Genomic DNA, 25,174 nt, shown 5'->3' with positions numbered 1-25,174 from the left:
GACAATTGAATCAATTAATTAGAAAATCTAGACATAGGCCTAGTATTAGTTACTTTTTGCGACGTGTTTAAAGCTATTAGCCTATATGGTAAGCTTACCGGTATGCATTCTGAATTCCACAAACATATTAACATTAAACAGTGAAATTGACTATATATATAATGCATTAAAGAAACATTAAACAGTGAAGTTGATAATGTTGTTTTTTCTTTTCCCCTTGAACCAAAAACGGTTCACACTGCTTTTCACTTTTCACTTTTCTTAACATTGCGATTTGCGATAAGACAAGTGAATCAATTAATTAGAAAATCTAGACCTATTAGTTACTTTTTGCGATGTGTTTAGAGCTATTATGGTAAGCTTATAGGTTACCGGTATGCATTCTTTAATTCCACAAAAATATTAACATTAAACAGTGAAATTGACTATATGCCCTATTGCATTAAAGAAACATTAAACAGTGAAGTTGATAATATTCTTTTTTCTTTTCCCCTTGTTCCCTTTTTGTACCGTATTTTCTTTTCCTACATTAACAATTCCCAGCAAATTATTTCTTTTTCATTGTGTTTCCCCTTTACTTCTAGCCCGGGCTTCGTTCTCATTGCTCTTTCGATGGTCTTTGCTCGTTTTCTTCCCGGGTTTTCAGCTGTTTTTTCCTTTTTTTTCTCTTATCTTCTTCTTTTATCCTTTTTCTCCTGTGACATTTTGTTTTGTTTTTAGTTTGCTAGGTTTGTGATGTTCAGGCTCATATCTTTACTGGTTCATTGATAGACGGAAACAGTATATAAAACCAACTGAACAAAATTAATGAAAACCATGGGATGGGGCCAAAAAAGAAAAGAAAAGGGGAAAAAAACCCACTCATAAAATCGAGCTGTTTGCTGCCCCCATCCATTATTAGGGTCGTTCTAATTGATCCATTTCTCACCTACCCTCCCGAGACTAATGCTGCCTCCACGGTCGGCCATTTTGAATCAGGAAGTGTATCGGCAGTACAGTGAACGGATGATTTCCGGGTTCTAGGTGTGGACTCTACGAACATTTAATGTCACTTAATGCCAACGAAATGTCAAGTATATGGACCACAGATTAGCTCAGGTGTCCAACATATATTTAAGAAGGTGGGTATTTAATTCTAGTGTGCAGAATCGGAAGAAAGTTAGTAAAAGTCGTCATACATGCAAACCGTAACGTCAGGTATCATGTGTATGCATGGATCGGACGGTAATTGGACTGTACACTGTGACTGTGTGCGCTATTGATCAGTACGAAAAACGGTGCATGATGTTTTGATATGACCATTGACACCTCAAGCAAAAGTGCAACAGGTTGTAGTCTCACCAGTCATTAGCAACAATTGAACTTTGAAGCTGGTAGTTGGTTATTTTTGGCAGGGCTAAAGTCAATGTTGAGCTTGAATGTTGTGTTGACAAATTGTCAACAACAACATTGCCATTTATGAATGATGGTGGGGGGGGGGGGGGGGTATGCAGATTATAAACTTACAGATAATTTTTGTTTTGCATGCATAAAATGAAATTGGATTGTGCTTGCCTTGATGCATGTAGGCTTAGCAAGGCAATTATTCCATCATTGAGATCGTAGTTTGTTTATGTTCGGGGCACTGCACTGTCACTGACAACACTTGTTATAAATAATGCATTTTTGAAATTGAATGACATTATTAATATTTTGTCTGCAGCAGCACTCTCATTTGTAACAAAAATAGAACATTGCAAGTGCTGTTTCTGTAACCCAGTGACATTGTCACTGAGATTTATGACTGAGCAAAAATATGACTTTGTCCTGACCTTGCCACTGGTGGCACTACACATGTGCACGGACGTTTAACATTTGGACTTTTTGGTGTTGGGAGGAATGGTATACCAAGATTAATAATATTTTAAATGTACATCATCCATGTATCACATGATATAATTTTGGTTGTACATAATATACTATTGTTATATTAGTACCACACTTGCCCCTTATTATTTTGTTGTCATCTTTTATAAACTTGTGGGATTTGCTGCTGTGGAACATCCAAAGGTGTCATGCTTCATTGATTTTGACAAATATTTTTAGGTCAATAGAAGGAAGACATTGACCTTGTTGTGGTAGTATGATTTGAGATTTTATGTGTGGGTGTGTCACTGTGTGTGTGTGTGTGTGTATGTAAATGTATGGTATGTCATGCCAGTCAGACATTTTATCCACCAAAACATAGTACCGCATACTGTCATTTTTAGTAGTCCAGTTTATTGATTTTTTGTTATTTTTTTGTAGTTTTTTAAGTGTTTATTTTTTGGTTGTGATTTGCTTTGTAAACATCAACATTAAAAAACCATTTTGTTAGTGGTAGCTCATGGCGCTTAACAACTTTAGTCATTTTGGGTGGGCACTTATTTTTTATATTGTTTACATTTTTAATTACATTTGTATGTAGAGGCCCTGTCACTGTTTGATACACGAGTAGTTGCATGCATGGATTCTACATATAAATGTGTACTAAAGTTGCTGGGTGGGCGCTTATAGGGGCACGGGCGGTTAATGGAACGAATACGGTACAAGTTTACATTCCAGAGAAGTATCGTGTATTCATGAAATCTTGTTGCCAGCCAGACGGGGCCTGACATTGATGCATGTTTGTAATATGTTAAACGCATGCATCACTGATGCATTTTATGTTCGAGAAACTAAGCGAAATAACACATCCCTAATTTCAGTATAAAAAAGAGCACAATTTTTTGTTAGAGGGTGGATTCCCCAGACAAGCCTCCACATAGCAAATGTTCAGTATGCCACATTTTCCATTACAACTTGCATTGGAAATTGGAATGGATGGTAACCCTTAGCGAGGAGGTTTTGTGCAGGGAGTAACAGTTTCAGTTTGATATGACCTATGTCTTTGTGAAATATATTAAATATTATTTGAAAAATTATCCCAAAATCATGTGATATATAATACTAGCTTAGAGGGACGTTTTGTGATCCACAGCCTCGTGGCCCTCATCCCCACTTATATCAAAAAAGTTAAGATTTGTATGCCACTGGAAACCTCTGGCTACATAATGTTTATGTACAAAAATGTCTTGCAGATTAATACGTTCAGCAAAAATATGTTCAAATTTGAATTACGTTTTGGTACACCAGAACGAAATAACAACACAGTGGCCTATGGAGGTGTGTAAAACACATAATCATGCATAATTCCCAAAGGCAAAATCGGAATCAACTAAAATTTTGAGAATAAGCTTTTTTGTGGATATCTACTGAAAATGTCATATAAAAAGAGGATGCTAGGATCACAAAATCCTCCTTTAGCTGCGTAATAACTGATTTGTTTACAAAAGATTGTTGCTACAATCAGTGTTCGAAATAAGCACTTATCCTCTTGTCCAAAAATCACTGAGGACAACCATATTGAGCTATGTACTTATCCCCTGGACAACCACTATATTTTGCCTCTAAAATATGACACATTTTGGGGATAACCAAAATGTTTTGAGGACAAGAAGAAATTATGCTCTAGTTGTCCTCGGGACAACCTCCATATTTTCCTTATTTCGGACACTGGCTACAATTATGAAAATGATTCAATGGCTTAACTTAAAAATTCAGATTTGAACTCATTTTTTTACATATTTGCCCACAATGCCATTGTATCAAAATTGTATACCAGAAAGTTTGTAGTTTATGCTCCGAAATGTTAAATATAAATTTTCAATAATTTGCCATCAAATTTGTATTATATTGTGAATTTCAAAAAATCTAAATCATTTTAATATGAGGACGTTCCTCGTATTCAGAATGTAATTTGGTGTCTGATGTGCTCTCAGATCCCACAAAAATACTGTGCAAAGGTGGGTGACCAAGCCCTTAACAAGCTCAAGTAATCTAATTTACTTGGTTAGTTGGTATATACTTAAATCTGATATTTACAGCACCTGTGTGAGGCTATGAATATTGTGCACTTAGGTGCAAGATATATATTTTTTGAAGCTTTCACACCTTCACATGGGAAGTGGACAGGATTTAAAGATACAGTTACATGTGTGTATATGGGAGATAGCTTATAATATATGTGACATGATCAAGGGGAATGAGTCACATGTCGACCCTGGTCGAAAATGAGTTTACATATTTTTCTATGGAGGACATTTAGAGCTTTCAGAAACTGAAAACCCTATGTTGATACAACTTTTCTTTACGAAGTGACGTCAATTTATCAACCGCTGAAAACAATATAAAACAAATGAATTTTAACACACACTTTACAAATATCTCAAAATCAATATTAGCGACATCCGAGTAAAACCCCTTAGCTACAGTAATTAACCCCCTAGCTTAGTAATTTTTGAATATTAATTTAATTTTATAATAAACTGCATTGTCTTTTTGTAAAGACAGTTCTTGTTTCAAACTAAGAAACTGACAATTCAAGAAAACTGCTTGGAAAGCGATTGCGTTATGAAGTAAGTATATTGGAGAACTGGGCACTTAGGGGATGAGGCCTTGAAATTTACTATTCAATACTTTTCATATAAACACTCTACAATTTAATAATGATGTAAAATGTATTCATATGATAACTGACCCTAAATTTTGTGGAAAAGAACATTTTGCTCCGAAGCTTGTATGGTGTGTAGGCCTATGTTTAAATCATGTAACATGTGAAAGTATTACTGAACATACATTTTGTAATTTAATTACTGCACATTCATATGTCAGGTTGTTTATGTGTGTAGGTCATTCTGTATCAATTCAGGAAAAGGAAATGTCAATGGCACATTGCGCTTAATACAGGTTAGAATTATAGTGTGAAATTATAATATATCTGAAAGTTTATGCTAGTATGCCTCATCTTTCAAAACAATGTGGGTGTTTTTTGTTTTTGTTTGTTATTACGTTCACCATTTGTTTTAGAGCATTTACCTGCGACAACTAATACTTGATTCCGGCATTGCATTGCATTTAGAGAGGACAAAAATTGTAGCAATCCTGATGGGAAGTGCTGCTGAGCTACAGCACCATTGGTGCTCTACATGTAGTATCTCCAGTGAGAAAAAAAAGAGTATACAGGAGCATTCAGTGTCAAATTCATATCTACACATACTATTACTTATTATCAGTATATACATAATCCCAAGAATTGTTTATTGAATTACTTACTGTGATTATTATTGATTTTCATTTTACCAATTATATGGGTGTGCACCTATAAACAAATTGAGTTGCAGTCTTAATTGCATATGACTTGTTACTCATGTCATGCCTGGATGCACTTGTTTACTAATAATTATTTGGGGTTTCATTGGTTAAATCAAGTGACAGGTAGTTGACCAGAAACACTGGCCTGTCAGTATCTGTGTGTGTTTTCAGTATGGTGTAATGTAGTAGATAGGAATATTAGCCTTATTGTAACATTTGCTGTGAAGGACGGCCTCAAATTATGTTTTTTACACAAGTGTAATGTAGGTGTAAATAGGCATAACTTAAAGTGAAGGTCTGAAGTGAAGTATTGATGTTTTTTCTACATAACCAATGTTCATTGCCTACAGGCCTTTATACAGTACAGTGAGTACACAAAATATATTTTTCCGACCCTAAAAATCTCACTGGAGGGCAAGCAAACAATTTTTTTTGCCTAAGAGTGTTTCAAGCTCATATTATTACCATTTTCATTAGGGCACTTTCTGGTGGCAATTACCCCCACTCATCAACTTAGATAGCATACCCTAACCCTAGTCTACTCCTCGGTAAGGTGTGGTTGTCAATTTTTGGTTGTTAATGTTAGCGCAATGATGATCCTACAAGTTACATTTATAAGAATTTGGTCACATTCTTTAGCATTTAGAGCGATGGGGTAGCTGTCTACAAAGTTATTTTGCATGGATAAGGCCAAAAAAAGGTTATTTTTTGTAGCGCGCATTATGTTTTTGACAGCTTATTTTGCACACTTTTCAAAGTAAAAAAACCAAAAACCGGAAAAATCACAAAAAAATAATATAAAATACTACTGGAGTAAACATTTACACAATACACAACAAACAAGTGTAGTGAAAAACTACTGGAGAAAACATCACACATTTTTAAAATACATTTTGTAATCTGCAGGTTGAAAGGGGATCATTGTTGAATATGTTTTTTTTTTTGTGTGTCGGAGAGACCCACTGTAAATTCCCATTCCAATTTACAGCAAAAAAGACATTTCTGTCATTTGAAGAAAAAATGCATTTTGTGTTTGACTTTTTTGAGCTGCTACAGGAAGAAACATGTTTTTTTCCCTAATGGGTCATAGTATAGATCATGCAAGTTATTTACAGGAATCTGCGAGAATCAATTGTTTTCTTAAATTATTAGCTAATCCTAATTTTGGTCACAACTCACAAGATATATGTGTGACATACATGTATACCAATCCTGATTTTTAAAACTTTTATAACATCGAGTTGCAACTTTCTTTTCTGTCTCAATTAAGATTTGTACTCATGTCGGACGTACTTACATGTTTTTTTCCTTTGGAAATGAAATACTACCGAAAATATCCCTGAATCATGACGAGCTTCCTTCCTAAAGTATAAATTTATGAATGAACGTCACTTAATCCTTCCTTAATGCACCTGACTCCCTAGACCTTGTGTGTGGAGTATTGGCTGACTCCATATTGGCCATAACGCAAGATTTGCTACGCTTAATTTGTTGTAGGCAGGCAGCATAGCAACAGTCTGTCCCGTGCATAGCTTTGTGTGCCTAGCAACCACAAGCTTGTTGCTATGGAAGTGGGAGGACTACGGCAAACTTGTGATAAACAAATTAGATTTGTCTGTAATAATGATACAATGTTATATTGCTTTATGGAAGTTATCAATAAGGCCATGTAAATTTGATTTTTTGGTTCTCATCCTCTCCTTCATTGTTTTCTGGATATTTTGTCTTTTCAATTTTCGAGTATAATTTCTCGAAAAAGTATTACAATTGTTGATAGCAATGCAGTATGTCAATTTTGCATGGGGCCTCCCTCCTACTTTCCAAAAAAAAAAAAAAAAAAAAAGATTATGGGGGGGCATGGTTTAATTTTTTAAACAACTCGTTTGAACATGTGTACATAATGTACTTCTTGATTTTTGCACAGAATTAACAGTTTTATGAACTTTGGTACATGGTTGTTATCTCCAGAACTCTGATCTTTTGTTTGAATGGGTCTTTAAGGGTAGATGAGATATTGTTGGTCGAAGCAACCTAAAAATCAATTTTCATTATCTTGATCAATATATTATTGAAAATTAACACCTTGATGTTTTGCAAAAGTTCATTCTACAAACTGTACATACTTTGCAAACTTGCTTAATTTATTGTTGTTAATGAGTTATGTACGTTTTACAAAAGTGTTGTTGTTTCAGCCCTCTTTACAACGTAACTCAAGAACCGCAGCACCTATAAAAGTACATGTATATCTGTGATATTTTAATTCTTCTACACGCTCGCTATGAATTAAGCAATGCAGTTTTTGCCAAAGCTCACTACCATTCGTAAGATGCTGTGAACTACCAAATCACAACAGTTTAAAATAATTAATAACCTTAAAGTATTAATTTATAATCTGTAATGTTCATGTTTTAATGTTCTATTATATTATGTACACATGTAAGCTAAGCTAAGAATATGAAATTGCATTTGTTGTGCAATTTGTTGTGTATTCTCCCTCCAATCCAAATGTGTTTTTTGACATTTGTGATTTGTTTTTGTATGATTTTTTTTCAGGGATTTGGGGAGTCCCTTGACCTGTAGCCAAGAGCTGCAATCATTTATGGTTGAAAAAAAAATTGAAAAAAAATCGCTAAAAATTACAATTTGTATCCCAAAGGGGCAAATATGTAACTTATGGTCACTTCACTTCAAAATCTATTAAAGGTGAATAGAAAGGAGGAGGGAATGGGAGTTACTTTCTTATTTTTACTGCCTCCTCTATCTCCCCAACTTGGTGTTGGTGCCACCATTGTTGGGACTGCTTAAGGGGGTACTTCACCCCTCGATAAATTTGTGTCTATTTTGCATTTTTCTCAAAACTAATAACACAGTGGTAACAAAAGTTATGTATATTATAGAGGGCAAGGAATCCAATTACTACACTGGAATTTCAGTGACCCAAGACAAGTGGTTTGTTATTTACGATAAGAAATAAGGTACCGCTAGGATGTACCTCATTTTCTATCATATATACTGAACCGCTTGTCTTGAGTCACTGAAATTTCAGTGTAGTTATTGATTCCTTGCTAATAATATGTATAACTTTGTCACCAGTGTGTTATTATTTTTTGAGAAAAAAACAAAAATCTGAGAGTGAGGGGCAAAGTAATACAAATAGGTCAGATAATAAATTTCTTCAAATGCTTTTGGTCAGTCTAACAAATGCATTATGCTCTGACTTGGTGTTTGTGCGTCCAAATAGTTAGTATTATTTATTTATTTTTCCTGCTTGAAAAAGTCATTTTTATGAATGACAAGTCATGTGTATCCAACTGGATATTGAAACAATTTTTTGTGATTGTCACAGTGGCACTCAGACTCTGGAAAAATTGTTTGGCGGCTTGTTTATTATGCCTATATGTAGTGACCAAAATCACCAAATGGAACAATTTATGTATTTAGTAAAACATCTTATTTATGGAATTCCAACTTGTTTTAATCCCCTTTCTCTCCTCCACCAAGTACAGTCCTGGGATAAGCAATTCATTGTTTTAAATTTCTGGCTTTTTGTGTAAAAATTGAATAATGGGTGCAAGGAGAGTTATCATAAAGTTACTCCTGATATTTTATGCACTTGATTGAACACTACACACATAAACTTTGTGCCCTATGATTTTATTTTGGGTTTCTGCCCCGGGTTTCTGCCTTTCCTTAGAACACAAAACTATGGAATTAATGGTGCTTGATATACCAGGGATCTGGGTATACATTGTATTTCATTTTGATCATAGGATTCAGTCATGTAGATAGCATAAAGTCATATTCAGTCATGTAGATAGCATAAAGTCATATTCAGTCATGTAGATAGCATAAAGTCATATTCAGTCATGTAGATAGCATAAAGTCATATTCAGTCATGTAGATAGCATAAAGTCATATTCAGTCATGTAGATAGCATACATTGTATCAGCTTTTATACACAAAAAGGGAGATTAATTTAATTAGGTAATAACTTCAGGGTTCGATTCACTTTGAAAAATTTGTATAGCAATTATGTTTGTGAAAACATGATGTACATGTAGGTGATGTTCTTATGATATGTTTTGCTATAGACCACTTGGCATGTGACGTCATTGCCCGGCATTGTGCGCGCGCATTATGGCAATTTCCATTGTTCTTTGCCCTGCAGTGTGCGTACGCATCATGGTTTGCTAGGGGCACATGCATTTTAAAGCGCCCGCCACATTTCATATAGTACAAGAAAGCCACTGAACAGTGTAGCGGCTCGTTCAAGCATATCGATAGACGAGTCCCTCGCCGTTGTAGATAAATAGTGATGTCAAGTGGTCTATACAAACTGAAATTTGTGTTGGCAGGTTGTCCAATATGGGGAGCAATAGCATTTTGCTTTGCTACACCAGGTAAATCAAACCTTGGTAACAATGGGTATATAATTATTATACAGTTCTGATGCCTTCCGAAAGGAATGCGACGAATATCATTTGAACCTAACCCCTATAGTCTAGATTTATATCTTCCGCTCTTCTCTTCTTTTTTTTCAATGTCTTTGCGCTGGCTGGTCTGGGTAAAGATCAAAATGTGTTCATGTGTAACAGACTTCTGATATAGTTTACTTGCTTTCCAAGGGGTGATGTTGCCCTCAAATGTCACAAAATGGCCACTGAATGAAAATAATTTTTCAATGACAAAAATATACACAAGGGCTATGCACTTCGTGTAAAATATGTTCAAAATAGGGTGTATCTATTCATGAATAAGACTCCATTGAGGAATTTTAAAAGAAGATTTCTGTGCTAAGCTAATTTGGTGCTCTTTACATGGCGGAAAAATAAAGTTTTTTGAGCTATAAATTTAGAATGGGCTGCATTGCAGTGATACAGGTAGTTTCCGGTTAAGACCAATAGTGAAATCAGGATGTGAACTTGACTAGGGCAAAAACAATATTTGTTTTCCTGTAAGTTGACATAAATTACTAACAATAACTGTTGAGGTCAAATAGATGTTGTATCATTGTGCCAGCAATATGGGGTGAAGTGCATTGTTTACCAACCCACTTTAAATAAATGGTGTTTATGCTAAAAGTACAACCAAGACCTATATGCTACAATCAAGATCTAGTAGACTTGTACATTGAAACTGTGATTAAAACTTCCTGAGATAATGCAATATACCATTTCCATTTTGAAATATTTATCTTTTTGGGTGGAGTGCGGCGTGCGGTGCGGCGTGCACTTTCCACCCTGTATTCTCTGACTATTGACCTACTTTTTCACATGCCGCAGTGTTGAGAAAATATTAGGTGCAGTTATATCCCAAACACCCACAGAGGTGATAGTTTACGGCGAGTTTTGTAATTATTACTTGATTTTGATATGTAAGTAATACGATAAAGTCATCATAGGCAGTAATGTGTTTGTATTAAAAGAAATAACAAAAATAATTATTTAAGTAATAGAAATACTATTTGGAAATTGCAGCAAGATTTGCAGATGTTTTTATTTGAACAGTACCAGTTCACCAGTTTTGCTAGTTTTCCTAATCTTTGGGCTAAATTAATAGCATCGTGAAGGTCATATACATGTATATCATTTTATACTGACAGCTTTGGCATGTACTTAAATACAGCTTGTATGTGCATTGTGTTCAGTGTGTACATAGGCTATTTACTTTTCAAATCTTTGATGCTTGTATAAGGTATTATAGACAAATTATTAGAATGCATGTGCACCAGTAGAAATGGCCCGGGTTGAATAAAATAAATAAACATATGAATGAATATTTTATTCCCTGGATTATTTTTGTTGGGACAAAATAATAATATAGTTTGACGCTTTGAAATACAGTTATGTTAATCATAATAAAGTTACAAAGTTAAAAAATAATATCGAAATATTGTAAAATCAAACATTTCCCCTCATAAGTTGCAATACAACATATTGAAGAAATTGATATGACAGATTTTTAAAACTTTGATATGGAAAGATACCCCAGCCCTGTTGTCTCACCAGAGAAGATGAGCAGAGGTCTTTCTATCTGATGATAAAAAAAAAACTCAAGGTATGATTACGAAAATGTTTTAAATAACTATTATCTACAAAAGTTTTATAACCATGTTTTATATAAAATGTTAACATAAAGCGTCTTGTGTTATGATGTGAAGGGTTAATATAAAAGCAGGGAAAATCTGTTCCAACTGACCATCAGAGAACAAAGGATAAGCAATAGATCAGATTAAAATCAGGGAAAATATGACACAACCTCCAATGGGGGAATAACAAACGTATAATCGTATGTTTATACGTTTTGTGTAATTCCCCTATTGGAAATCGATGTTGTGTCATATTTTCCCCGTTTTTAATTGTGAACTTGACTTACTCATTCTTTCCTTTCTCTTGACAATTTTTCATTTGCCCACCCTATTCCTTTTAAAGGAATTTTTATTTGGCTTGTACTTTGCAATTACCACAATGTGGCACAATTGAGGAAGTATAAAAAACTGAAATGCAATAGGCCTATATTGACTAATTACTGAAAAGTCCATTGCAGTACTGCACCTACTGTTAATAGAGTTGACCAGTAATAATATAAACTGAACTTTGATACAGCTAATAATAATGGAAGACCTTTTTGTGTCAAATATATATATATATACAAAGTAATTGTTTACATTGGCACAGTTCAAAGATGCAGTGTGATTTGAAATCATATGCTAGTAATGGCTTCATAGATAGAAGGAACTATTTCTTGAAATAAATATGGAATGATTTTAAATACCTTTCCTATGAAAAACAGAACCTGGTGATATTATTTACTTTTTGCGATTATCATATGATATGGAAAAATGAATCCTTCCTATATACAGCGTTTAATAATATTAGTATTACAATGCAAGATTGATTTCCTGATTACCTCAGTTGTTTACAAGTGACATTGGATTCACCATCTAGAGCAAAGGTTACTGATACTCACTGTCATAGGCATCTACATTTGTGGTGTGATCAAGCAAAATCAGTCTGAAGTTGGACATATTCAATTTTCAGTTTTTTAAATGATTGTATAAAGCATTTGCAAAGCTACATTTTGCAGAAAACCCCATTGTAATTGAACATTTAGTTACAAAGATAAGAACAGTTTAAAGTATTTCTAAAACAATATTTTTTGCAACAAAAATTATTGTTTTTGTTTGGCTATATTTGAAAATCAATAATATCTGACTTCCGACTGATTTTGCTTGATCACATCACATTTGTGTGTCCTGTAATCACTCAATTTGGTCTGGTGTTTGCCATCTTCATTAGACAGGATCACATTGTTTTACATTTTCGGTAACATGTGTCCTGGTAGTAAAGGTTGGATGATCTGCAAAATATTTCATGTTACGCACACTAAAAAACAAATTCTGGGTTATAGTGCGAAAAAATAAATTGGTTGAAAGACAAAATATTTAATTTTGCATCCATGTTGACCATGGCTCGAAAAAGTGGGGAATTTAGGAAGCTCATTCCCAGGAAATGTTGGTGTTTAGAGGGAAATTCTGGTATTTGTACATGTATCTTTTTTGTATGTAAAAACATGCTATAAATTGTGGGAAATTTAGCTTGCTTCCCGCAAAATTAACATTTTTTCGAGCCCTTATTTTGACTTTGGTCACGTTCTCTTTATGAACAGGGTGGGGGTGCGGGAGTCTGAACTAAACTTTGTTCAGCTAGTAATTAGCAAGACTCATCTTGGTTTGATAGAATTGTGTATGCAGTTGAGCGCAGCACCAATGCAAACAATGATTGCATAACTTTCAGGAATTCGTAATTGATGTGTGCAGTACCAAAAACTGAATAATTTTCACTGCTCCAGTTTGAACAGTAGGATTGGTCGGGAAATCTGGAGGTCTACAAAAAAAAAGATTTTCATTTGGGATATTTGTGAAGGACATGGTTGAATGACTCCAAACATGTAAACATTTTTGTTCAGCCTTTTTTCATTTTGTACATTTACATGTAGGTTATGTTGCTGTGATAATCAACAAAATGGAAGTTTGTTTGACAAAATAATCAAGTCTAGATCCAGTCTCCCAAAGATTCTCCTCAACAAAATGGCAAGGATCTTAGAAATGGATTCTCGTAAATATTTCCTGGTTCACTTTGTTAATTTAGTAATGTGTCTCTTTAGTTCTGAACCCCATATGTTTTAGGCACTAGTCCCTAAGATATGCCAGTCATATTCACTTGTCCGAAAATCAGGTTCGCTAGTTAAAAGAAACAGTTCGCTAGTTCAACACATAAAGGGTTCGCTAATTATCCGAATAAGTTATACCATTTTCACCAGGATTTGGCAGTGATGCATCTATAAGCGCATGTCTGTGAACGGCAGCAGTTTGAGCGAAAGCTAGTGATTTGAAGTTGCGCCCAATGAAGTGCGCACTGACCAGTAAAAAATGAAAAACTTTACAGACTTATGCACCTTAGGACTAGCGGTGCACCTAGCGAGCCTTAACCTTAGGACTAGCGCATGCAGACCAAACCCCAGATATCTGCAGTTTCTCAAGTCATCTTTTCAATTAATCTGCGCCAGCAGCGCTACTTTCTTGAATCTTACTTAGTAAGTCACGCTAGTACTCAAGTTTAAACTTTCAGACCAACGTAAACAAAGTTTACCACAATTTTGTTATAAAGTCATTTCAGGAAATACAAGCGAGTTTCAGTTTTAATTTTTGGCTTGTACATGTATAGTACATGAATGTGAAACCATCTTTTCTTTTCAACATGTGCAATTTTCATCAGTAGCAAGTGTCTACATGTAGCAACAGAATCCACAACTAGCCAATTGCTATAATAAACAAATAAACATACAACAGGTAAATCTAATTGGAGTGTAGGATTGGCAAGCACTTTGTATTTGGATTGTGTGTTAGGAAGAGGGAAGTGTCACTGTTTTACAGGGATTTCCTTCCTTTTGTTATTAAAAGGCTTGATTCAAGACTAACAGAATTGCATTGAAAGAACATGTGAATCAGGTGGATTCACTGAGTGGGCATAGAAAGACTTCAGGCAAGACTATGGGTTGTCTTGGAAAGGTGCAGTATTTTGAAGTACACATGTATTACATGTAGCTACATAATTGAATGATGTTTCAACTTTCATGATATGCTTCAGGTTTGAGTGCAGGTATGTAAGCACCAGGGATGTCAATCTTCAGGAAATTTCCTGATTTCAGGACATTTTGCTTGGATCTTCCCTGTACAAAGTATAGGGAAAATACATATTTTCAGGAAATGTTAAAGCAGTTTCAGGAAATTATGTCAGTGCTTGTTTTCATCCCTGAAGCACAATGCGTTGTTTCAGCGCTAGTGTTTTGTGTGGTATTGATCCAAGTTTTATTTTAAACTAAGCTGATTGTGTGATAATTTCTGTGAGCGAATCCATTCTGGATGCATCCATTTTAGTGTATCCATTTTGCAGGGATGCAAGTTTTCAGGCTTTTGACTGAATCCAGGCTGTTTTGAAATCCAGATTTATTGCAATTTCTTTTATGTTCAGCTTGTTTTGAGCCATTTCGGTCAATTTTTCATGCAGCTTTTCAGGCTTGTTTGACAGTCTTTTTATCAAAAGTGGACTTTCATCCCTGATATTGGGTGCTACGTCAAATTTTGCTTGCCAAAGTTGGATGGAATTGTGTCTGTTTATCCTCTCAGTCACAAGTGACCATGTAACTTACGATTTATCTAGTTCCTTGTAATTTTAATGATTGAATTTTAGAACATTGCTGGCTATACTATAGGATGAATGGTGTGAGTATGCAGTGTGATCAAGCATGCATGGAGAGCATCCTTGTCTAACCATAGTCTATGGTTCTAACTGGCCTTGTTATTTCCTGGTTTAGCTATTGTACATGATAATGTACCAGAAGTACAGTAAACCTGGTATTCCCTTGATTGCTTAAATACATTACTTAAATACTAGTATACAATTATAGGCCTTGCCTATGCGCTAATGACAGACACCTGTTGCGTTTACATTGACTAACATTGATATAGTATACATTGTGTATTATGTGGGTTTTAATATATACACCCACTGTACATGTATATTATATCTGAAAGTATTTCCTATGTTGTCAAAATCCATGTGTACCTGTACAAGATACAGAAGCTATTGTCATTTCTTTTGGAACTAATTTTAATCCCAATAATGTTATTTAATTTGTATGGAAAAGGTCACTTCACAGTCCTTCAATTTATAAGAACAATAAACCAAACATCCAGGGCCCAACATTATTTCCTTGTATTTATGCCTAAATGGTTGATTTGTAGAGCATTGCTGGCTATTTTAGAATAAGTCATATAGTACTGTGAAAAGGACCTTGCATCATTATATTGAATAGCAAATGTGACCAGCTCCAACAAAACCCGGAAGAAGTTGCTAGACATGTTTTTGAGTTGTAGGCCTTTAAGGGGGTACTACACCCCTTGATAAATTTGTGTCTATTTTTGCATTTTTCTCAAAAACTAATAACACAGTGGTAACAAAAATTATGTGTATTATTGGGGCAAGGAATCCAATTACTACACTGGAATTTCAGTGACCCAAGACAAGCGGTTCGTTATTTATGATAAGAAATAAGGTACCGCTAGGATGTACCTCATTTCCTATCATATATGCTGAACCGCTTGTCTTGAGTCACTGAAATTTCAGTGTAGTAATTAGATTTCTTGCCCCAATAATATACATAACTTTTGTTACCAGTGTGTTATTATTAGAAAAATGCAAAAATAGTCACAAATTGACCACTGGGGTGTAGCCTTTAAAGATGACATTCGCATTAAAAAAAATCAAATTGTGGAATTCTTAATTTCATGGTATTTGACTGTGGGACTAAGTGGACTTTTAAATCCTTGAAAGTACATAATAAAAAGAGGTTTACTTAAATCAATAATTAACAGTTGAACTATAATAATCCCTATTCAATCCTGCGTAAGGCAGGAAACTAATTGTCCCATTACTCAGACTAGCAATTTGGCAAAAATATCAAGGTATCATTTGCAAAATTATCTTGAAAAGTATTGATGCTATTTATATAATGTTGGTATCATTTTAAAGCGTACTGTCTAGTACTTATATTTATTCAAATCATGAAATGTCAAAAATGCAACTTGTTCCTGGTTTTGTCAGAGTGGGTCACAAATATGGTTCAGGCAACTCAGAAATTGCACTTTGATCTCAATGTGCAAGAAATAAGAGGTAAAATATGAAAGGGTACATACACTTTTCACATAGATCTTCTAACTTGCTCCTTAATTAACATGGAAGCACACTTTGTGCTCAACAATGCATTTTTCTTTAGATTCACTGAATCTATTGCAGTTGAAGTCCATACACCCCCTATTGGAGACATGACCTTAATCTCCCACACAGGGGTGTAGATTTCAAATGGCGTCCCCCATTCAGGTAACAGCATTTGAAATTCACACTCCATATGTGGAAGATTTGAAAATGGAGAAATACATGACAAACATGTACAGATAAACCTGTTGTGGTGAAGAGACTTTTGAGTTAATTCAGATTTTAGTGCAGTCTTGAGTAGGTGTGCAGAGCAAAATATGGTCACTTATGTCATCAGTTCAAGTAATTTAAGTAACATTTGTAACATCCGATTGTATAATTAAAAATTCTCTTTGTTTTCTCTCTTTCAGATTTTAAGGGGTACACTAGCTACCAGGTGTACATAGTCCCTCCACAATGCCTCCCCCACCTCCACCCCCACCTGGTCCCCCTCCCCCGCCTACCTTCAACCAGGCTAATACAAAAGCTCCCAATTTAAATAAGAAGGAACAGAAGACTCGTGGCGCATTATTAGGAGATATTCATAAAGGGATGAAATTGAAGAAGACGACCACAGTTGATAAGAGTGGACCGCTTATAGAAAGTAAGTGCAAATTGTGGAAGGAATTGGAAGGCTCTTTTAACCACAGATTGTGTGAAATTGTAACAATTATTATTCATAGTTAGATTACATACGAGGGTCATTCAAAAAGTAGTACCTCCATCATCACATCTCTGTTATTTTACATGCCAGGAAGTTGAAATTACCCATGAATATACTCTTAAATCTTGGCTAAAATATAAAAGTTATTTGATTAAAATGTGATTTTGGAAGTAGAACTTTTTGAATGACCCTCGTAGTTATTGGTAAATTTAGACATACATGTAATAGCAACTTTTGACATGAATAATAAGATCTGAAATATATACCAAGTTACACTAAATGGACTACTGTAAATCACAAAAGACTAAAGTAAATCACAGATAGATCTTGAATCATTTTCACAGGGTATTATTATTGATTTTATCAAGAAAATGGAATCTTGATATTTACTGGTCATCTAACAGCATTTCTGATTGGTTGATAACATGAAATGCTCATTTCAATTACCAATTATAATTAGGCTTTAAACTATGTCAAACTTACATTTGAAGAGGATCTTATTAATACCCTCCTTGATTGGTTCAAAATTGACACAATGTTCATTTTGGCCAATCAGCAGATAGTTCACACACATTCAGCAAATTACTGTAAAAGTGAACATTTTCACAATACATTTATTTTTGCACTTTTAATGTTCCAATCTGCTACCATGAAAATAGCAATGCACAAATATATTCCTTTTGTGTATTTGATTTGGGGCGTGTTTCAACAAGATAATATTTTTTTAAGCAAAAAAAATAGTGCTGTAATTTTCTGGAAGTGGGTGTAATTCTCAGCATTTATTCAAAGAAGTTCAAATAAAGACATTTCATCAACACAAAATTAGACATACACCTATATTTTTCCTTTATCGGGAGACTTGCAACCCAGGTTAGGTTCAATGACCTTTGGGATACCTGACGCAAAATTTGATCGGTCACTCTTTGTAACTTGTATCGGCCCCATCACGGTTGAGTGATGGTCGGTTGTCTTTGATGTATATTGCCTCCTTCATCCCACTTAAATAGTACCTTGAAATCGTCCAAATTAACTTGTGGCCAAGAGTTTCGATCAGATTATCAAGAGTTTACAATCGGATTTTGGGGTCAATTGTCCAAAAGGATCCCCAACCTGTGTCTACTGATGAAGGTTAAAGTTGTGACCGAAAATTTGAGGTTGTCTTAATTTGTGTTGCGATCAAAATAATTATGATGTCTACCAACACAGATGAATTTTCATTCTAACATCTATTCCTATTCACATGTTCGCTTAAATTGAAATTTCAACTTTCATCTTGCAGAGCCTAAAACCGGCGGGATGGGCGGTGGTGGCGGCGCTGCTCCCCGCGGTGGTGGCGGCGGAGGCGGCGGCGGTGGTGGTGGAATGTCATCAGGAGGAGGAGGTCTAGGAGGATTATTTGCAGGTGGAATGCCAACTCTACGAAGCACAGGCCGAGGAGGCGTTAGTACAGGGAGAACAGGTGTTAATACAGGGAGAGCAGGTGAGATATGTACTATGTACAAAGCACACACAGACACATCCCATACATTTTCACTGACAAACGTAGACCCTATGAGCCTCCTATGTACAGTAGTCAACAGCATAACTGACATTTCGCTATTGAAAGCGTGGACTTTTGTAGTAAGATATAATATTAAACCACCAAACCGTGGACCTGGTATTACACCTACGATGGGGGACCTATATCCCATGTGAATTATTACGTTGTCTTGCGCCCTCTGCTGCTCTCTTAACGACCGTTTACATCCATGGTTGCTGTGGGTCCGCACTTTATGAGTGCATTGTCATTGGTATCCAGTTTAAAAGGCTTATTACATTTACACATGCATGTAATCTGCGGTTTAAAAGCTGCAGTGGCTGCTGATTTGTGATGTTTAAGACATGCAAATTTGGCTGACCAGTGACCATTCAATTTTAATGTGGCAAATTTCATATTTTTGAAGACTCATTTTCATCAAAATATCGCTCTGTCATACCATTATTGTGATCGCGATAATGAAAACTTGTATCATAGATGTTTGAAGTCATTTTGTGTATCTTGCCAGGGGGGGCCGGCCAAGATTGGCTCAATTTTGACGTTGTCATTGGTTTTACACGTAAACACAAAAATGTCTCAAATTATTCCAAAACTGTACGTATGTTATTAAGCACTATTTTATCAGTCTAAATCCGTTGAGGTTCGCCAGTGAACCTCATTGTAAGTACTGTTTTTTGAGTTTTTTGTATGAATAACGCATACGATATGTTACGATATATACTGAAAATTTCCCCACGTTTGTCAATGAGAATACGTAGTGTAGTGGTTAATTAGCTCGCCTCCCACGCATAAGGTCCCGAGATCGATTCTCCTCCCGGCGGTGATTAAAAATTTTCTTCTTCTTTTTCTTTGAATTTAAAATTATTTATTTTCATGTGAAAATGTATATATTGCACTGGGAAATATATTTTGTGCTTTTTTTTTCTGTAATGGGGCCACCCGCCAATAGAGCTAAAAACGGATCTTGGCTCCGGGAAAAAATAATTAAGCGCCCATCGTGCAGGCAGTGTTGCCGTCATATTGTCTGTTTTGTTTACGCTTTTGGCTGTTGCCACATTGAATAATGTAGTCCACCATCGTCTGTATCTTGCTGTAGTTTATGCAAATGTAACCTTAACCTGATAATTGAAACTTCTCGGACCAACATTTATCTAAAATTACTCTTTGTGTGTTAATAAAATGCCTTTCTATTTGTTGTAATTTCAGCTCCACCATCAAATCACATAGGAAACAACTTACCCGGACCGGGACGAGGTGGGGGACACAGCCTACCCGCACGAGGTGGGGGTAACAACCTACACGGTCCCGGACGAGGTGGTGGACCGGTAAATAAAAGACCGTCTCCAAGTAATACTGCAGTGAACTCTAGGTTTAATAATGGTGGTCCACCTCTACCGAATACTGGGAATAGAGCCAACTCATCAGCACCACCACCACCACCTCCTCAAAATACAAAAATAGTGCACATAATAGGCCGGTATCAGGTTCGTCTTTTCCCCCTCCCCTCCTCCATCACAGAGGAATAATAATCAGCAAAGTAGGCCGCCAGCGAGAGGTGGAAGGGGTGCTGCACCGCCGCTCCCTGGCTCAAGAGGAAACCAAAATCGACAACCACCACCACCACCTCCTGCACGAGGAGATCCAAGTATGAATGGGCCATCAGGAGGAGCCCCACCACCCCCACCAGCAAGAAGAGGACCACCCCTCCAGTTAGTAGGGACAATGGATTACAGCGTCCAGGCAATGTACCCCCTCCTCCTCCCCCTTCAAGAAATCAAACCAGACCATCTCAACCACCAGTACCACCACCAAGTAGGCCACCAGCGCCACCAAGACAGACACAGTCAGTTGTACCACCCCCTCCCCACCCCCAGCCAGAGAGAGATCTACAGATAGGCCAACATCTGTACATAGTCATTTTCAACGTCCACAAGCACCACCTCCGCCACCAAGTAGAAGAGCGGCACCTCCTCCAATATCGAATCATAATCATGTTGGTAAGTACAACTAAGGAGAATTTCATGTTGAAAAATGTATTGCATTTTTAATGCAACTACAATTGTCGGTAACCCCGGTACACATGCATTCTACTGTATTGTCTATAATAAATACCCTTGGGGCGTGCAATTTTTGAATGGGGACGTTTATTAAAAGCAAATTTTCAGTAAAAAAAAAATTGCAAGTATCACTCACATTTGGTCAGTTTCGGGTTCAAGCATTTTAAGCAAAATGTGATTTATTTAGTGAAATTCTACCATAGGTTTTGTCTTGCAATGTTGGGATTTTGACAGCCAGCATTCATTGATGCCAGTTTTAAGCTTACTCATATGATACGGCTTGGAATTATTTGCATAACGGTTACATTTTCATTGTAAATTGCAAGGGGTTGAAGGGGGGGGGGTGTTTATTATAGATAGTATCTACTCCCTATTCCGGAAAATACAGAACTGATTTTTGTTGTTGATATTATCCTCTTTTGCCGAATGTAACAGATAAATCTAAATCCTTAACTTAGTTCTAACTGGCAATAAAAGACCAATTTTAATAATTTTACAATCTGAGTGAAAATGGGCCAAAGGCATGCATTTCTGCATGTTTTCTTACAATTGTAGTCACAAAAAAAGGACTTGGCACAAGTCTAAGCATTCCAAATTTTGAAAAGGCAGGCCTTTGTATATAGAATATCAAGACTGTAAAAGCGGTAGCAGGCGTAAAGTGGACATAACTGCCTCACTTCATGGAACTGGACTTTCCCAGTTGGTGCACCATCGGTTTATTATTAGTCCATTGGTCTACTCCCGGGGGTATACTCCACCAAGACCTTAAAGTGGACTCACAGATCCCACCGGGTACTAGCACAATACAGTAAGACTCTTAACAGTGGCATTCTCCTTCAACAAAAAGGTTGCTGGCCCCTGATGATGTAGTGCCTGATGAATAGGATTTTGAATTTAAGGTGACACTGAAATTTAGGTTACAGGTCTATTATAATAGTCCCAAGTATCTTAAACCCCAATAAGAGTCGTTATTAACCCTAATCTTAACCCTAAACCTTACCCTATTTTCCTAAACAATAAACATAACCCTGACTCTAATTCTAAGTCTGAATCTGACCCTAGCTAAACTTTATCCCTAACACAAACCCTAATGCTAAACCTAATCCTAACCTAAAATGACCTAAACCCTAACTTTGACCCTTTTCAGATTAATGGCTCTTCTGACAAACAGGCTGTTCCCAATATTTAAGGCAAATGGAATGAAACCTGCTCATTGTACTTTACATATGCTGCTAACTGCTTGAGGGAAGAAACACTTGTGTATATAAATTGTCTAAAGAAAATTGCCATCCAGAAGATTTATGATTTTAACAATGTTAAGATGGATTTAATTTGACCGTGTATGAATAAAAATAATGGCATTTACAGAATACATTAAATAACAAAATATTAATATAGCACAAAATAGGCCATGTGTGGTAGCAGTCAGCACATGGTTGTTGTTCACAATGTATGCCTATAGCCATTCTTGTGTAAAGGCAGTGTTGCTAGTAGTTTTTGCATCTATAGTGAGGCATACTAGCTCATCAAGTGGGGTATGTGGTTCTCAAAGTACCGTAGTACAATATCTTAGAATTTTGAAACGGGAACTCGGATTTCATGGTAAATGTCCACTTGAAGCGTAGCAGCATTATCAGGGTCTTGAACGTATGTACGTCTGATTTTACAATACATCAACAAACCTGGGTGAAAAATCCATGGCAGTAAGGTAACACTGCAGTACATATAATGCTACAGCTCGCAAGTCTGAAGAAGCCCAATTGGGAGGTTTAACAAAGATATAATGCATGGAAATCAACAGTGCATTAAAACCCAAGTTGAAAACTTGATGCTCTCTTATTACAGCCTTGAATGGAGACTAAACTTATGAGTCACTTCCCCTGTGCAATGTATAGAAAACTCCCCCAGAGAAAAATCCTGGCTATAAATACACATGCATGGTTACTTGAATACAAGCTCTGAACTAATTTAGAATATACCATGGTAGCTACATACATATGAGCTTTGCCAAACATTGATAATGTCCAATTAGTTAATTAATAAGGGGAGGAGTTGTGTAATTTCAAAAGTTTGGATTCTTTGAAAAGCAACACATAAATTAGTTAAATCCTGAAGCATTAGACTGAAGCGAACTGAAGATTAAACTTTGACATTTAAAAGTTGGGTTGAATATGAAGCTCTGAATGAGGTAATAGTATGACCTATTACTAGTGTATACTATGTCTTGAGTTGGATTAATTGGATTATTATGCAGATTTGTTTTAATCTTATGATCACAGCAATGTAATTTACCAATATTTTTGCAGGAAATGTAGTAAATGATAATTTATTAATTTGTTATAAATAGACTGTAATTGAATCAGGAAGGCAGCTTTTATGTTAGCAGTAAGGGATTCATACATTGCATGGTTACTTTGAAGGTTTTTTTAAAATCTTGAGTGTGTGACTGTAAGACCTGCTCCCCAAAACATGGACTTTCTTAAGTTACATTCAGATAAACTGTGGACACACTTCCAACTGTGGATGTTCCATGGTCTGCTACCTACCTCAAAAGATCGCAAACAGTCTGAAAATGTGATTAAAAGAGTTTAACTTCAACACTACACTATTTTTCGCTCACCCGATTTTCAAATAGTGTAGTTTTGAAGTTAAACTCTTTAATCATTTTATCTACCACTACTCGTATAGCCTGAAAATGTGTTTTAAAAGTGAATCTTCTATATAATTGTTAATTGGGGGTACAGTAGGTCAGTGCATGGTTTGATGGGTGTACAGGTCTACCATTTAATGGTAAACTTGGAGACATCTTACCAGTTGGTGTGTGTGGGGGTGCGTACGTGTTTGCCGGCAAACAAGGACACACACACGAGATTTTTCACCCTAAACTGTGGACTTGCCTCCAACCGAGGACAGTCCTCAGTCTCAAAACTGCTGCAAAAGACCTCAAATGCATGCTAAATGCATTATAGTGCTATTTGCTCCAAACCGCGCACCATACGTGTAAAAACTACAGTCAGCAGTTGATGGATAAAATTCCGTTTTGTATCATACACAAAAAAAATCCACCATTTTTGTCCACGGTTAGGCGATGAAAACATGATACACACATCCGCGATTAGATAGCAAAACACACTGTCCTCGGTTGGTGGCAAACACACACAGGGGTGTGTGTATGAAAGGATGTGTTAAAGTTAAATCATCACTCTTTGTAGATGGTAAAAAAACAAACTTCTAGTAATAACGTTTTCGAAATCTAATTCACTTTCATTTTGTTTCCTTTTGTTCTTGCTTTCTTTTACAGATGCCTTTGAAAGTAGATTTAATTTCCGGCCTACGAATGATTTCCCTGTGCCTGATAGTTTTGTAAGGAATCAAAAAACGTATCCAAGTAAACAAATAAATAGACAAAGTAAGTTGGACACATAGTCAACTCATTCCAGAAAGAAGATATGTACATATGTAATGCATATATTATTATTTAATAGGTATTAAAAGTGTTTCTTTATTGTAAAATGAAACAAAAGTTTCATTGTTGTGAAGGCAATTTGTGAAGGGTGTTAAACATTTTTCCCAGAATATCTTTTTTTTTTTTTTTTCCAAAAATATCTGATGCAAGTGTTAACTTTCAGATAAGTTGTAGTAAGTGATATTCTGAGTCAGTTAAACATTCCTTTTTTTAGCAAACTTGCTTTGATTTGTAGTTACTGTATTATGTTTTGCGTAGACTTGGCGGCGTTCTTAAGATTTACACCTTTACATCACAAAACTTAATTAAGCCAAATGACCAAGCTGTCATTTGATGTGCATAAAATGTTGCTGGGTTTTGTTGTTATCAAGTTATAAAAAGTGATAAAATTTGTTGATTTTGGACGTTAAAATTCACCACTAAGAGCCACCATTTTGAAAATAATGTCATGAGTGGTCCCGAAACTACTGAAATATTTGTGCAAACCAAATTTAATATTGGGGGATTATTTTGAAGCCCCTTATTACTCAACTTCAAAACCCTGCTGACTGCAAAAGAAATCGGGGTCAAATTGCGCTGTGACATGATGTTAGATGACTGACTGTTTGTTTGCATATATGCAGGCAATTGCCAGACAGTGCCTGACACCAGTGTTTCTATTTTGTGGCATGAGATCACAAGTTTAATAAGATACATTGAAATTGAACGTTTAATTGGATGGAAATGATGTAACGTAATTATTTCCTTAAGGAGGCAAAAACTTCCATAAATAATTCCTGCTGTAAAGAAAGGTATTCAGGTTGTCAGCAATAATCATTGCGCAAAATATGTACATAGCAAGATGGTGACGGTGCACTACTTACCTCTGATTTATGTGCATTTTTTATGCCTCCACCGGAGGTTATGCCTCCACCGGAGGTATTA

General features: G+C 35.8%; 1 protein-coding gene across 1 annotated transcript; it reads left to right on the top strand.

Moving 5' to 3' along the window:
• Positions 1-969: 969 nt before the first annotated feature.
• On the top strand, positions 970-24,196 carry LOC140147825 (uncharacterized). Its single transcript, XM_072169578.1, has 5 exons — positions 970-1,121; positions 16,898-17,130; positions 18,470-18,670; positions 19,934-20,724; positions 24,086-24,196. Exons 2-4 carry the CDS (start codon positions 16,944-16,946, stop codon positions 20,251-20,253), a joined length of 708 nt encoding a protein of 235 aa, XP_072025679.1. The 5' UTR covers positions 970-1,121; positions 16,898-16,943; the 3' UTR covers positions 20,254-20,724; positions 24,086-24,196.
• The last annotated feature ends 978 nt before the right edge of the window (positions 24,197-25,174 follow it).

The sequence above is a fragment of the Amphiura filiformis genome, chromosome 3, assembly GCF_039555335.1.
Source record: "Amphiura filiformis chromosome 3, Afil_fr2py, whole genome shotgun sequence".
In the NCBI taxonomy this organism is placed as follows: Eukaryota; Metazoa; Echinodermata; class Ophiuroidea; order Amphilepidida; family Amphiuridae; genus Amphiura; species Amphiura filiformis.
The sequence above is the reverse complement of the archived record's forward strand: the minus strand, read 5'-3'. Positions and strand labels throughout refer to the sequence as shown.

What these genes read in the sequence shown, in the direction of transcription:
- LOC140147825 (XM_072169578.1), top strand. Translation starts at nt 16,944, where the DNA reads ATGCCTCCCCCACCTCCACCCCCACCTGGTCCCCCTCCCCCGCCTACC. An exon ending in GAGTGGACCGCTTATAGAAA is followed by an intron (nt 17,131 to 18,469) that starts GTAAGTGCAAAT and finishes TTCATCTTGCAG; the next exon opens with AGCCTAAAACCGGCGGGATG. An exon ending in TGTTAATACAGGGAGAGCAG is followed by an intron (nt 18,671 to 19,933) that starts GTGAGATATGTA and finishes TTGTAATTTCAG; the next exon opens with CTCCACCATCAAATCACATA.